Source organism: Spermophilus citellus (genome assembly GCF_964194105.1).
Source record: "Spermophilus citellus genome assembly, chromosome: X".
NCBI classification, from domain to species: Eukaryota; Metazoa; Chordata; class Mammalia; order Rodentia; family Sciuridae; genus Spermophilus; species Spermophilus citellus.
In genome coordinates this window covers 72,930,001-72,945,843 of record NC_138190.1, presented here as the reverse complement: position 1 = coordinate 72,945,843, position 15,843 = coordinate 72,930,001, and the positions used below count along the sequence as shown (strand labels likewise).

Here is a 15,843-nt window from a genome sequence, read left to right as displayed (position 1 = left end):
AAACATGTTCTTGAGAAAATGAGGTTAGGAAATGAAGAAAATGAGAAAAATAAAATAGAAATAGTAGAAACACAGGGAAAAGAGTACTGACTTAGAGGTCTTAGTTTCCTCACCTACTAAATAAAGGTAATGATAATATTTACCCCAAAGTGCTGCTGAGATTATTTATTTTATTAACATAGGCAAAACTCCTCACATAGACATAGTCTATGCTATGTGCTCAATGTAGCAAAAATTTCTTCTTTCAGGGACCTCTGATTCATGTGCTTCTTCAGTAAGTCACTTCCTCAAAACTCATCCTTGGAATGAAACGGTTGTATGGGTGTGATTTTTAACGGTACCTTTAAGCTCTGTGGCCTGGAGAATAGAAGAATTTTTCATGTTTCAGAGTAGCTGAGGATATATTTTTGACAGAGGGAGGAGGGAAAGAAGAAGGGAAAGAAAGAAACAAGAAAATTTTTTTTCAAAAGGAGAAAGAATTCATTATTATTATAATGCTAACCTCAGGTTCTAACAAGTGGCCCTTAAAACCACTATTTTGCTGATCTGGTTACTACTAAATCTGCTACATAAAATAACCTACTCTAATAGATATATTTCAGCACCTTATCTGCACACTTTAGGCTTAGTGAAGGGAAAGAAAGATGAGCTGTACCTAAATTTATGTTTGGCTATGTTTTCCTTTCCTACTATCAAGTAACAATCACTCTTTAGTTTTTCTTCCTTTTTACTACCACAAATACTACTTCTTTACCAAAAGAAGCTTCTTTAAAATTCCATTCTATTCAGTAAACCAAAGCACAGCAAAAAATATGAGGAAAAATTAACTTTTCTTCCTCAAAGAAAGGTTGTTGTAAAGGGATGCACAGGCTTAGTGCTTTGGAACTGGGAAGTTCTGCAGGTTTCAGAGTAGCCAAAGATGTATTTTTGTTTATCTCTACTGATAACTATTGAATACACAGAAAGAGAAATGCACAGGGATATTCAGTCCATCCATGTTGGTCAGATGTCTGCTATGTGCCAGGCTTGTTCTGGAGGCAAAGAAACTAAGTATTGAACAAAGTAGATGTTTTTGAGTGAACTACCAAATCTTTGAGTAACTATTATCTCAAGTATCTCTGAGACTCTCTTTCTCCTCTAGATAATATAGACAGTAAGGATCCTTGTTGGATTCTTACGTTGACTTCAGAGGACTTCCTTTTGCTTGCTGTGATTCACTACACAAAGAGTGGACTTGAACTGTTATATTTTTATAATGTGCAAGATTGGGAGTATGAACATGAGCAATTTAAAAACAGGAATCCCATGGAGTTCTATTTTATGGAAGTTTTACCTGTACTGGCATTACAAACAATAAGTGTCTTATTAACTCAACTATGATTCCATGAATGATTACAGGTGTCAGTGGGAGGAAATGTTGGTTGAACCATGGTAAACCAATGATCATTTCCTTATGGGCACTCCTGGCTTTTTATTAAAGATTGAGAATCTCATTTTAAAAACCATTGGGTAGTACTAATAATGGTAGTATCAACAGGTCCTGTATTATTTCACTCCACAAAAAAATACCTATGAAAACCAAATAGTATAGCACCAAATTAAACCTGCCTATTTTTAGTTGTTAAATTCTGTGTGATCAGATTGTTTGGGACCATTCTTCACTTCTCTTCTTAGGTAGTATGTATCTCCATGCCTTTTTTACCTAGAAAATACTTGGTGTATTTCCTTAACATATATGCTATTCTTGTATTTGTTCTCCCAGGAAAACAGAAATACCTGTGTGCCAGCAGAAATGATTGCACCATTGATAAATTTCGAAGGAAAAATTGTCCATCTTGTCGTCTCCGGAAATGCTATGAAGCAGGGATGACTCTGGGAGGTATGATTCTTTTTGTCCTCTTTCTGTTTTCCTTCTCCCACCCTATCCCTCCTTCACTCTCTAGTTCTCTTTCTAATTTAGACTTTCTTCTTTGATGCTTCCAAGAGGAACAGCCATGTTCTAGATGCAGGCTGACCTTTTCATATCCAATGTGGCCATCAGCCAGCTAGTGCCTACTTTACCTTTAACCACTCCACTCCCTACTCTGGAATTCAGCATAGAAGAAGGAGGTGTGAAGCAGTGATCAGGGGCCAACAGTAGATGAGTGAAGATGGACTTGACTGGGCAGAGTTCCCAGGGGACATAATGGTACTAGCCTGATGCTGTTCAATGGTAGTGAGGACAAGGGAACTAAGGAATCCAGAATAGTCACAGGTGCAGGATGACCCAGGCACATACTGGCCTTGAACACCCAGGAATATCCCTCAGCTAATTGCTGCTGCCTATGTTATAGAGCCAGCCACCTGGAATGAGAAGCTGCTTCCCTTTGGAGCCTGTGACTAGGCTGCCAAATGAGCCAATTTCCTATCATAGCCTTTTAATCATTTCCTTTTATTTATAAATCTATTGATCATTTCCAAAAATATTTTTCTGTAGTGCAGTAGCTTGAGAGAAGGAAGATACAGCTCTTTTGAGCGGCATGACCCTCTAGCATAGGCTCTCTGTCCCCTGAGCCTGTGTCTACCATGGGCACTGTCACTATTCCAGAATGGCTCAACACCACTTAAATGACACTTTTCCCTCTCCAAATTCTCCATTTCTTCATGTTTACATCTGCCCAATGCCAGGGTCCTCCCTGCTGCCTGCTGTTCTCCAAAAGATGCATCTTTCTTAAGAAAAGCAAGCTCATTAGTCTACTTTGATTTAGAAATGCGGCTCAAAGAAAGGCAAGCTTATTTCTGAGTGCCCAAAAGTACAGCCTCATACCTGATTATTCATTATCAGCTTGGAAAACCCAAGTGCCTGGATTCCCGCCCGCCTTCCCTCCTTCCCTCACAAGGCTAATTTAGAGCAATTGTCCTTCTCTGGCTTTCTGTGAGGTGCTCAATGCCTTGTCTGTCAATGTGCACATTTTTAAACACCAACTTGTTTTCTACCTCTGGAGCAGGGCCATGTGTAGTTCTTCATTTAGATAACTATATCCTTCCCTCCCCACATCCAGTAGTATTCTTTAAGCCAACAAAAGTATCTCAAACAAATTGACCCAGGCTCCATCTCAGGCAGTTTCAGCAGAAGCTTCTTAAGTAACATCTAGTACTCCCAGTCATGACAGGCAGATGCCCTGCGAATGGCTTTCTAGGCAGCCACATCAGATGAAACTCAAATATTAAACCAACCTTGTTTTTGTTTGCTTGGTGTTTGCCAATGAAACCCTGAATTTGTGATATGCAGTGGGGAGGAAGACACAGGACTAGGGTGCTGAGTGCAGAGGGAAAGCCAGGAAAGGTGACCAAGGAATCAGAAAAAGAATGTTTTTTTTTTTTTCACATGAATGTTGCAAGTCTGGGGCAAAGATTCTGATAAACTCAACCCTCAATTATGTGGCTTTCTGAGAATTATATCTAAGACATATGGACTTCCAGGTAGAGAGACCTGTGGCTTGCCATCTACTAATAGGAATTGCAAACCTATGCTGATTCAGGTCAAAAGTCCTCATTACATGCAGGCTCAAATCTTAAGACATAACACTACATCTTAGCCAATATCCTCCATCATAAGAGAGTCTTGTGGCTTGATTTCAGTGAACCATTTTGAAAAAGAGCCTGTGTATAACATATAATTTCACTATACTCTAAAGCAGTCATATATAAGTTGATAAATTATTTTATTGGAGAGTGGTACAGTAAGTTTTCAGATTGGTTTGTTGGGTAGAGTGCTCAAATTTGAATGGGTGTGGTCAACACATGAAGACAAACTGAGAAGTGCTGTGGCTGGATTCCATTTTAGTTCCATTCCCATGATATTTACTTAGTTGTCTGTTGTGTGTAAAGCATAATGCTAGGCATTAGAACTTAAGACTGGCAAACTTCATTCAACACCCACATGCTACAAGGGTATTTGATGTGTAAATGGCCTTGCCTTTGGAGTCAAACAAACCTAGGTTAAAAGCCCAACTCCATTATTTACTGTGTGCCCCCTTTGAGCCTCAATGTCCTCATCTGTAATTTAGAGATGCCATCCTCACTGTTACAGTGAGTAGAGATGACATGAATGTGAACATTATCGATAAATGACAAAGTGCTAGCAAATGTGAGGGTTATTATGACAGTTAAGTCACTAGTAATTTAGCTGGGAAGGCTGTTCATAGCACTTCTAAGTGACTTTTATCCTGAGTGATTTAGCATGCCCTCTAACATGCAATAGCTCTACAGACAGAGAATCACCAGAAAGCACTCTTGATCACCTAAAACTAAAAAAGTACTATCAAGATCCTGTTTGGAAGCTTATTTTAGTAATTAAGAAAATTATATGCTATGCTCAAGTACCATGTCAGTAAAAATCCAACTGTTTGCCTTTTTAAACCACCGTTTGAAATAACAAAATTTTGCATTTTGCTGAACATATCCCCTGCCTTCCTCCCTTAATTTCCGCCTCCCCAAATTTACTGTTAACCTACAAATTCAGCCCACACCACACCTGTACTCAAACAATGGAGAAAAGAAAAGCATCAATACAGAGTGGCCCTTGTGAATAACAATAGACTTCTATATTCATAAGATTTTGGTTTAGCATAGACATTTTGATCACTTTGAAGTATTCATATAATTTCAGTCAAATCAAAATGATGTATTTTCCAAAGTGTCAACTAAGAATGAGTCCCTTCTCTCTTCTGAGGGTCATTATAAAATTGGAATAGTGGGTTTCATCGAGGACATTTCTGGTGCTAGTAATTTTTTATTTTCTGTCTAAATCCATACAGGAAGGATTTTAAAATTACCAGCCAGCTACTTCTTGGATTGTCTACCCACTGTTCCCAGAAGTATGAGTGCATTGACTTATATAGTAATTTGAGCTATCCCTGTTCACAACTACATCAGAAACATTATGTGTCTAAATGTAGACTGGATGGATAGATTATTGAGGGAGTGGAGGGTAGAAGGGCTGTCTCTGTATCTTAGAGAAGCTGGCACTGCAGCTGATGGCTGCTTGGACTCAAGGTCTCAAGACATCTAATCTGGCTTTCTCTATAGTGTTCCATTTTACTGGTGATGGGAGCTTTGAATTCATAGATGTTTGTTCCTTTTGCTTCTAAGCCTACATGCCTGTCCTTGCTTTGTCTCTTAGCATTTATTTCTTGATATTTCTGAAAGGATACTGTGGCTTTTTGTATTCTCAGGATGATTCCCTTAAAGAATACCTGCAGGCTCTCAATTCCCATCCACTACAGGCCTTTCTTTATACCTGGTTCATTCCTTGCTACTTTTTGAAAACCACATATTATTAATTGCTTCAAAAATTTAAATACCTTATCTACTTTTCACTTAAGAAAACATTTATAAATATAACTGTCCAGATACAGACCTTCCCTCCAGTGAATTAACTGTGGCTTTTCATAGTCCATATTTAGAATAAATACCCAGCTATCTCTCACTTTTCTCTGTACTTCCCAAGGATACACTCTCAGTCTCCAAGATGGAATGAGAAAAAAATTATTGCCCTTCCTGTCATTTTCTCATCTCACCCTTCCTTCTATCCCATTTTCACCCCTCTTTCTTTTTGAAACATTATTTTTGTGTTTTGCAACTCTTGAGTTGTCAGCTTTTAGTAAATAGCATTGACGTCTGTTTATACCTTCTCCTGGACCATGGAAGGTTGTAGGCCTTTCACAAATTTCAGGTGGCAACCAAACTCCAGAAGAGAAGAGGGAACATGGATCCCCAGAGCATGTGAGATTCTGAGGTGTGCAGCATGTCCTTCAAAGGTTGAGAAGTCTCTTTCCTACTAGGAGACTGAATTCTTCATCTAAGAATCAAATATATCTGCAGGTTTTAACAATCTTTATGAATTCTCTGTTTGGGAGGATGGCCCAGGGACCCCCTGGAAATGGTCTGATTTCATCATGGACGATATGAATATCCTTGGTTTCCAGTGTTGAAGACAGTCCTGATGCAAGCTGTCTCCTTATTCTCCCTGTGCAAGAGAAATCCAGAATTGCTACTTCCAGATCATGTTTCCTGGATATGCAAGAGTGTGATTCCAATGCTGAAATACCATTCATGGCATGGTTCTTCACATCATTTATTCATCCATCCATCCATCCTTCCAACCAGACCAAAAAAAAAACTAGTGTTTTACACCTTTCTATCCACTCATTTACATGTGCATTAATTTAAAAAGTATTTATTGAGTACCAATTATGTACCAGACACTGTGCTAGGCTTTTGAAGAAAGTAAAACTTGAACAGAACATGATCCTTGCTTTGAAAAGTTAAATAAAGGGAGACAATGATAATCAATATACCTTGGCTGTAAAGGATAAGTAGGAAATTATTGGGAATAAGTTTAGTGAGAGAGAAGGGAAAGGGCATTAAAGAATAAGAGCAGAGTTTGAATAAAGGCACAGAGACATGATAAAATGCATTGAGAAACTGAGGAACAGCCAGTAGTTTAATTTGGCAAGAGATGGGGAAATGGGGAAGGAATGCTGTAATCACATTGAAAGTGAACTTGATTATTATGCCTAGAGGGTTGACTTCAGGCAGTTGCAGATTTATGACCATAAGACAGGCATGGCCACTTGTCATATTGCTTATTTGTATGTGTGATTTTTTTAAAGGAATTAATGGCAGCATGAATCCTAGTCTAGTGTGGGCTTAAGTTTTAGAAATGGAGTCAATTAGGCTATGTAGAGAGAAATATCTAGCATCAAATTTTTTAAACACGTTGGATTGGTACCTGGTTCTAGTAGTTTGTGCTTCGGATGATACCTACAAGGACTGACCATATACATGAGGAATAACTTGTCTAAACCAAGGCTTGTATAAGGGGCAATACTGCATACCCCCCCAAATTGCCTTTGTCTAGGCCTGCAGTTCTTCGTATAGGTTCTAAGAAAACTTTCCATGGCATACCATATGAAAAATTATTTCCTTGACCAAATAAGTGAAGGAAACATATATTATAGTATTCTTGGGAAGATTTATATTGTATATTAGCATATAACAGGCCCTGATGTGCACTGCAGTAAAGTTACCTGATGAGCTTGATAACTCAGGATTCTTAAAATTAATTCAACCAGAGCACCCTTTTTTCACATAACATCTGTTAATATCCTACCAAAACACTGTTCGCTAGGCTACATTTTATATTTTGGAAAACATACATACAGATAAGGACTCTGTGCTTAGGCAGACAGTATGCCTAGCTTAGTTCATCTATTTTACAGATGTCATTGCTCACCAGGAGACACAGTCAAGAATGTGTTAATGATCAAGAGCAGACCATACTCAGCATATCTAAGTAATATGCATCAGTGGCTACTAAATCTATTAAAGTATACCATGTCAGGTCTGTAGCATTGATGTCATACACAAAAGATAAGATGCAAAAGCCAAAGTGTAGCTATTGCCCAAGTCATGTAATGGTTGCAGGTACATAATCCTGACCCAAAAGTGTGCTAGATAAATTATTTCTAATAAATACAATGTTTCAGCATCACACAAAGTGATCACTAAATATTTTGGTTATCTGAACGTTCTGTTCTAGACTTTACCAGTTCTATTGTACACAGTCAGATCAGCATCCCCACATCTACCCAGAACCCCAACATGGTGCTACTACATAATTTCATCACTAAAGTAGGAGGCCTAGAAACCGTCCAATGATCAAATACCCTATACCTCCTGTTAGGCAACAAAGTGTCAGAAAGAATTAGCAATGTGAAACTCAGTTACTGGGAGTTCCCTTCTCCTTTAACTCTCTAGACTAGAGCCCTAAAGGTTTTCAGGCTGGAGATAGAAGCAGTAAGTCAATTCTAAGAATTGCTGCTTCCTACACATAATTCTCAGATACTTGAGTGCGTCTGACAGCTCTATATAACTAAGGCAGACAGAGAGGGGTAAATTGCCCTATGAATTTTGGCATCAACATGCACAATGTATGACTGAGCACTCATAACCTCTGGGGTTCTTTCTTGTTTTTAAAACAAGATCTTGTGGTGTAGTGAAAATAACATGATTGACTCAGATAAAGGCAAACCTTGTTTGTAGTCCTGACTCTGCCACTTAACTGTCTTCATGACCTTGGGCAAATCCTCAGATGTTTCTGAGCATCAGTTTCCTCAGTTGTACTGTAAGAATAATAAAATCTTTCCTAAAGAATTATTATAAATGCATTAAAATGGTACATATTAGGCATACAATAAATACTATTGTACCCCTGACTCTTGTTTTGGATGAGATACACAATTTTCCTTGTATTCTTGTATTCTTGAGCGCAACTGCAAAATCTTTTCTTTCTATGCTCTTACAGTATGTCTTTTGGTTCTTCTTGGTTCTTTGAACTCTGAATAACTCTTGAAACAACCCTTGATTACATAGTATATATTGCCACCTTCAGCTGGCCATATACATATTTGGTGACACTCTGGTGGGAGGGGGGGCGGCGAGATATATATCTAATTGTGGTTCTCAAAGAAACTTCTATATGGAGAAACTGTATCTCTTCATTCCACCAAAACAAATTATGTGGGACAGTATATATATATAAAATACTCTGTCTCTGAGCATTTACTTTTAGAGAACTATGGTTAGAGGTAATTTTTTTTTTCTAATCATCAAAATTGATGATGCCCCATATCTAATACTCAAATGAGTATCTCGCTTATAAAATTTCTACTTAAAATCTTTGATTTTTTTAAAGTGCAATAGCAGTAGAGATTTTATTGTTGTTTACTTTAGCTATTAGTACTAAAAAATCCCTCAGTTGGTCTTGAGAGAGTAAAATGATGTCATATGCAATATTTTCAAAGCTTGTAGTCACAAAACTAAAGATTACATAGCACACAATAGGACATGTACACACACATACAAAGGCAAGTATTTTCCAAATATAACAATTCAGGGAAAAAAAGGTGGGTTTTTTGTTTGTTTGGTTGGTTGGTTGGTTTTGATTTTTTTGGTTTTTTTTTTTTTTTTTTTTTGCTGATAACATAACTTGTTGTTTGAAAATGTTCTATTTTTGTTTTAATGAGTGCCAACTCTTGTTATACATTGTAGGATTTAGTCCTTAAGATCACAAAAGTTTAAAGTATTTTCTCCTTATGCTTAACTCATTCAAAGACAGTTTACCAGAGAAAGATGTTTTTTTGGAGACTTTTGGACATCTTTGGAGATCATGTTCCTTAGAGGTACAACTAAGGGGGAAAGTAAAGGGACACTCAGAAATCAATAGAAACTTCAGATTATCTTTATTGATAATATCTATAGAGATAACAGATATCTAGGAAGTTAACTGAAAATGGTATCACTACCCTAATTCATCTCTGTTGGAATCAAATTTTGTTCTTCTTATACGAGTTAACCTGTGCTAAACTATTTTAAATCTCTTAACCCAGGCATATAAATGTTTTCTTTTCCCCAATACCCTATTGGATGCATGCTTCTGTGGCTGAAGTGAGAATCATTGAGGAAATTTTAGCCTTCTGGTAGTCAGCAGTTAAAACAATGTAAACATGAAGCACCAATAGAAAACTTGGGCTGATATCCCCAGCATTTTAAAATTTTATTTAGAGACAGGGTCTCACTGAGTTGCTTAGGGCCTTCTACATTGCTAAGACTGGCTTTGAACTTACAATCCTCCCATTGCAGCCTCCTGCCATTGGAATTATAGGCGTGTGCAACCATACCAGTGAAAATATGGATCTTGACCAAAATGTAAGGTCACCGGTTCAAGCCTGCACAGTGAAGTGTCATTTTGGTCACAGTGACACCAAAAGAGACTGAGGACTCCTCCCCAGGATGGAAAATAAAATACAGAAACTTTGATTAGTGGGATATTAGGCAGACAGACATTAATTTGAAACATTTCCATTTCTAGGCTAAGAATGCTGAAGGTATTGTGAGATTATTTGGCTTCTGCAAGAAATTCAGAAGACCACCAATAAGGAATCTGTGTTGGTCTCTGAGTGGCTATAATGAAACTGTTTAATTATACCTCTCTTCCCTTCCCCACTCCCAAAATAAGTTCTTGCCCATTATGTGCAGAGAAGTACACATCCACATACACACACACACACACATACACACACACACACAAACATATATAATATTTTTTCCATTGGTCACTAATGCAGAAAAGAAGATAAAATCTATAGGTAAACAATTTTCCATTTTCCCATCTCACCTCTATTTTACAAGTAGGTAGGAAAAGAAATGGAAAACCCCTTCCAAAATGACAATCACCCTCTCACCCTAACTTTTCATGCTGCCTCCAGTGTCAGAATACCTGACTTACACAACTTATTATGGAGCCTATTTGGTGCAAGTTCATCTTTAAGCTGCTACACTCAACAGTATCTCTCTTTCATATTAGAAAAATTCCGAGTTGGCAATTGCAAGCATCTCAGAACGGCCCAACACTGAAGAAAGGCGGTCCTGTCTCATTCAAAATGAGGGCTCTGGAGGGCTCTAGTGGATATCCTGGAAAAGTCTGGAGTCTGAAGCTTAGGAGCTTAGGAGTTGGAGTCTTCAATACAGATTCTGGCATTGGGGCTGGAGGCTACTCTCTTTGTTGACGACTCCCCCAAATGGGACTGATGTTGTTTCCCTACCTCACAGGGATGTTGTGAGGACTAGCTGTAGAAACAGTAGCAATTATCATTCATATAGTTTTGCATATTATGATTGGGGCTTCCTGTAAAGTAGTGTGGCATTGGCAGCATGTTTTTGGACTGTTCTTGGTCACATGCAATGATGATGGCAGCCAGACACTGCCTCAGATGGACACAGTCTTGTTCACTTGCTTTTCACAGTGTGCTGCTGGAAGAAACATTGCTGATGTGACTTAAGGTGCTACCTTGGACAAGAAAGCATTGTACCTATCGCTGAGGCTCCTGTGGCCATCTTTGCTAGTTTCTCAGGCAATTTGTAGGGTTTTCCCTTCACATCTATTCTTCCAGACTCCTGCCAAGAACCTAGCTCTTAGCCTCAGGCCCCATCAGTGAGCTAAAGGTAGTAGCTAATCCACAAATGTTCAGTATACAAGGACCAAATTTCTGCTTCTGAAGAGGATTCCAGACAGCCTCTCCCTTAAAATCAAGAGAAGACTGGAGTCAGATAGTTTTTTCCATCTTCCTAAAGTCAAGGCAACCCTTTACCTGACACTTAGGAGCTTAGGAGTTGGAGTCTTTACAGGAGTTCACACACTTGAACCTCTCAAGGAGGTAGACGGCAATGTCTGAGAAGCAGTACCTACTTCTCTTGTCCCCTCTTAAAATTAGGACTGTGGTGGAAAGTGGATCTGAATTTCCCTCTATATTCTGGCCTTAGCACTCTCACAATCTCCACTACTCCCATGCTTGCCCCTCCATCACGTGTGAGACCTTCCAAGACAGTCTCAAACATTACATTGAGATAAAAGAAGAGGTACTTTGAGTTTGCAATATCTTGCTCTTTCTCTGTCCCAGGGCCTCCATATTGAAGCCAGTTCCCTTCTGGTGGAGATGGAGTCTTGTGATTCCAGAGGCAGACAAATATGAGAGGCAGAAATACTCTCCCTTCCTTGTCAAGTGCCTGCCCTTCTCATACCCTTCCTTCTCCAGTCCACACACACACACACACACACACACACACACACACACACACACACACTTCCCCCTGACTCAGCAACATTCTGGAACAAAGCCAAGGAAGAACTTCAGGAGGGGTGTTTCCCCCTCTTCAGGGCATAATTTTAATCTCCTGGCCAAAAAGAAGTTCCCTAATGTGGATTGAAAGGCTAATGTGGTTTATTTTTTAACTGCTTTCTATTTGTTTGAATGTTGCATATTTCTGCTAGTGAAATTTTCCTTTAATAAAACCATTAATACACCAATGGTATTTTCTTATTTACAACACACTGACAGAATTAATGCTGTTAACATTGGGACATTTTTTCTTTTTCTTTTTTCTTTTTTTTTCTTTTCCCTCTCGTTTGCTTTCCAGGTCATGCTGACCTGTTCAGCATGGGCTGTTTCACATTTGTTTTTAATGTCAGTTTAAATGTAATTGTAAAAGCATGTATGCTCTAAATTCATGTAGTTACTTTTTCCAGTGGAAAAGCCTGGTATGCAAAAGCATTTCCAGGCTCTGCAATTTCACATGGGCAGGGTTTTGGTAATGACCTTGTGCTCCTCACTCGGGATGGCATCTGGACAGTGAACCCCTTTCTTCTGGCTCAGTAATCAGAGAGAGGAGACTTGGAAATAGTTTCTGCCAGATCCTGTGCTTTGGCAAGGATGTGTAGCATTGCATATCATTCTATCATTAATTACGTTTACTCCTCCATGAACTAAAAACCATTAGACTAAATAGTCCAACATAAACCTTGAAAGATAAAATTTGATATTCTTTCCTCTGGCTATTCTTCTGACCCAGAATTTGGACTGGGAGGAGAATGAGGGTGTGGGGGAATGGCTAAGGAGTCTTCTTGCCAGAGGGAATTTGGCATACACTTATTAATCCCACTTTGTTGCACCCCCTGCTAATCTCTGACTCCATGCCTGCCAAGGACTGGCTCTGTCCCCTGCCTTTTGTCCCCATCCTAGTTCTTCCCCACCCTACTCCAACTGCCACCATTGACCCTTCTCTCCAATAACATGCTACTTAACCAGAGAAAAAACAAAATACCACCCTAGAAGTTAGGATACCTGGTTCTAACTTTTTCTCTGCCAGAATCTAGCTATGTGGCCTTGATCAGGACATATCTTTGGCCTTGGTCTCTTTATCTAAAAAATAATGTTTGATTTTGAGAGAGCAGGATGGGTTAGACAAGATCTGGGACATTCAAACTCTTTGGAAATGGAATCTTTTCTTCAAACAAAATCTGACATGGAGACCCCAAATGTAGGTACAGAAAAGAAGTCCTGTTTCTCTGGTTTCAAAGAACATGGGATATGTAGAGCCACTTGCTCAGGCCCACTTTGCCTTCTCTCAGGAGCCCTTACAGGAACTTGTAGGATCCTTCAGGTTCTGCTACTAGACCTGATTTGATGTCTGGGGAATCCTTCTGATTTTCTCTTCCATTAGACATCGATCCTGGTGTGTAAACTCTGTTTTTTCAGTTAGCTTTTTCAGAAACAAATTCAACTTCTTGGGATAAATGGCATTAAAGTGGCATAATTGGGGCTCAGTAGCCAGCAATAGTGACAGCCATCATTGATTAGAATTTCCTCAGTGCTAAGCATTGTGCACATATTTCTTTCCGAAAGGCACAGTAATCCTGTGAGGTCGATCCTGTTTTTATATTAGGATTCTGAAGCCTGTCAGTTTGGCCCTCAGTCTCTGGCTTGGTGCCAGATAACCAAGACATGAGGCCATAGTTCTCATAGTTTGAACACTGGAGAGTTTTTCAGAATGTCCTCTAGCTGGGGATCCAATCTTAGAAAAAATCATAGCTTCCCATTGGCATATACTTTCACAGGATTCAGAGCACTTTCACTGGGCTTATCTCATTTTCTCCTAAAAAATAGCCCTTTGCACTAGTCAGGTCAGATTGTCACCATTACATAGGTGAGAAAACTGAGGTGTATAAGAAATCAAGTGATTTGTTCAAGGTTGCACATCCACAGAATACTCTGATACTACCACCAAACAATAATAAGCTCTTTATTGCAAATACAATTTTAAAACTTTAATGTCATTAGTGTATTCTGTCTCCTGGAATTTAGTACATTTTTTATCATGCTTCAGCCTTGGAAAGTCCTTTTGGTGGTATAGAATCTGCTTTCTAATCTCAGATATCATCATACTGCCCATATTTCTTGAAAAACCTTATGAATCATGTACTGACATTATCCCCATTTTACAAATAAGCTAACTGAGGTTCAGAGATATTGAGATTTGCCCAGAGTCACAAGGGTGTCAGTGGCAGAGCCAGTATTATAACTGAGGCAGTCTGAAACCAGAATCGTTGTTCTTAACTACTACCCTTCCTACATTTGTAAGGAAACTAAGGCTAGAAAGGGTAAAGGACATTACTAAAGTTCCTTTGGAGTTCCCTTGGCTCCTGATTTAGTATCCTCTGACTTTCCAATCTAAAACTCATATAGTGAGATCCCCTGACTCTAATCCTAGTAGATAGAAAGATGGCTGGCATGATTTAAGCCAGAGGCCAAAAACTGCCTTTCCTCCAGGCAAAATTCACCTGCAGAATTTTGTTTGTCCAGAACAGTGTTTGTTTAGAAAATTGACATAGGCTCCCTCTAGTCAGGGCTTCAATCACCATCACTGTCACCATACCTTCCTATTTACATTTGACAGACTTTTTAACTCACTTATCTATCTACCTGACTTGTGAAGGTATTTGAGTTCATGACCCTTATATTTAAGCATTATAATATATAAGCACTTTGCACACACATGTGTTTGCATGTGTTCATATAAGTGATCCTGGTATGGTTTCACAGAGAATTTTCAGCCTTGCAGCAAGCATGCTTTATGTTCATTTAGCATTTCAAATTACATTTAAGGTCTGAAGTTAGTTTGGGAGGCATTCAAGAGTTGAAGAAACTCAGCTACTGTTTTTCATTTCATACTGTTACCCTTCCCTCCCCTGCTATATCTGGTATCTGTCAATCCTGCTCTCTTCCCTTTCCCATGGGTGATCTAGGTCACCTACAAGCTGTCCATTCACCCTTACTCTTTAGGAACAGAGATTCTTATGTACTGGACATTCTTTGGCTTTGTTCTCATAAGTGGACTAAGAAATAGGTGGCAACACCTGCATTTTACAAATGAAGAAACTGCATCTTTCAGAAGCTGAACAAAAGCCTCAGAGCTATTACATTAGTAATTGGCAGACCTGGGATTCGAACGCAGGATTGTTGCCTGATTCCAAAGCCTACTCTCTTGTCCTGCATTATCTTATGTAAGGAAAGTGTATTCATTTTCTGTTGCTGCATAACATATCATCACGAATTTAGTAGCTTCAGCATTAATCGGCTAATGGTTCTCTACCAGGTCTAGCATGGCATGGCTAGATTCTCAGTTGAAAGAATCAATTTAGTTCAGATTAATCTTTCTTACTGAGTGAGTGTCCTTCTAGGAAAAGTCTAGTACTTTTTAAGGCTTTATCTGATTAAGTCAGGTCCATCGAAGATGACCACCCTTAAAATCCCAACTGAATTAGGACTTCAATTACATCTGCCCAGTTCTTACACAATAACATATAGATTACCTCTCAATTGCATAATTGCAAGGAGATGTGTACGCTTCACGGTCTTATGATCTTGGGGGCCATCTGAAAAGCCAGCCCCCAAGAATGTGATTCATTTATATTACAAATTCCATGATGAGATATGGAGAAGAACATTCTTGGCCTTAGGCAGAGGGATTTCAACTTTGGGAAGACTTTGGAAATGTTTCCTTACCTTCACCTCTTCTGTACCCATGGGCAAAAAGGCATATATCTTGGGGTGGCAAGGAATGAGGCTGAAACAGTGCCTGTGGGCCACAGAGGGTAGAGAAGCTACAAATTAATCACATCTGCTTCCTCTTGGGAATGTACCATGGAATCTGATTTGAAAAATCTTTCTCTGGTGCTTTAGAGATAGCCCCTATAGAAGTCGTGCCCCAGAACTGGAAAGCGAGCTCCCCTAGGATCCAGGTATAATAGGCAGGGTGCTCCAAGCCCAGATATGGATAAGGAAGAACTTTGCCAAGGTCCTTTCTTGTCACCACTTGAACTAAAAGACAGGGAAATAATAGAGAAAATCACCATTAGTACTATCCAGTTTTACTGACCCCTTTGTTCTGGCTTCATCACTC

The 15,843-nt window shown here is 39.0% G+C and overlaps 1 protein-coding gene across 1 annotated transcript in view; it reads left to right on the top strand.

Moving 5' to 3' along the window:
• The window catches only part of AR (androgen receptor), a 162,311-nt gene that overhangs the window by 130,286 nt on the left and 16,182 nt on the right, over nucleotides 1-15,843 (top strand). The window contains exon 3 of the mRNA XM_081276843.1: nucleotides 1,763-1,879. Within this exon, the coding sequence (XP_081132969.1) occupies nucleotides 1,763-1,879 (117 nt within the window). The remainder of the gene's footprint in view (nucleotides 1-1,762; nucleotides 1,880-15,843) is intronic.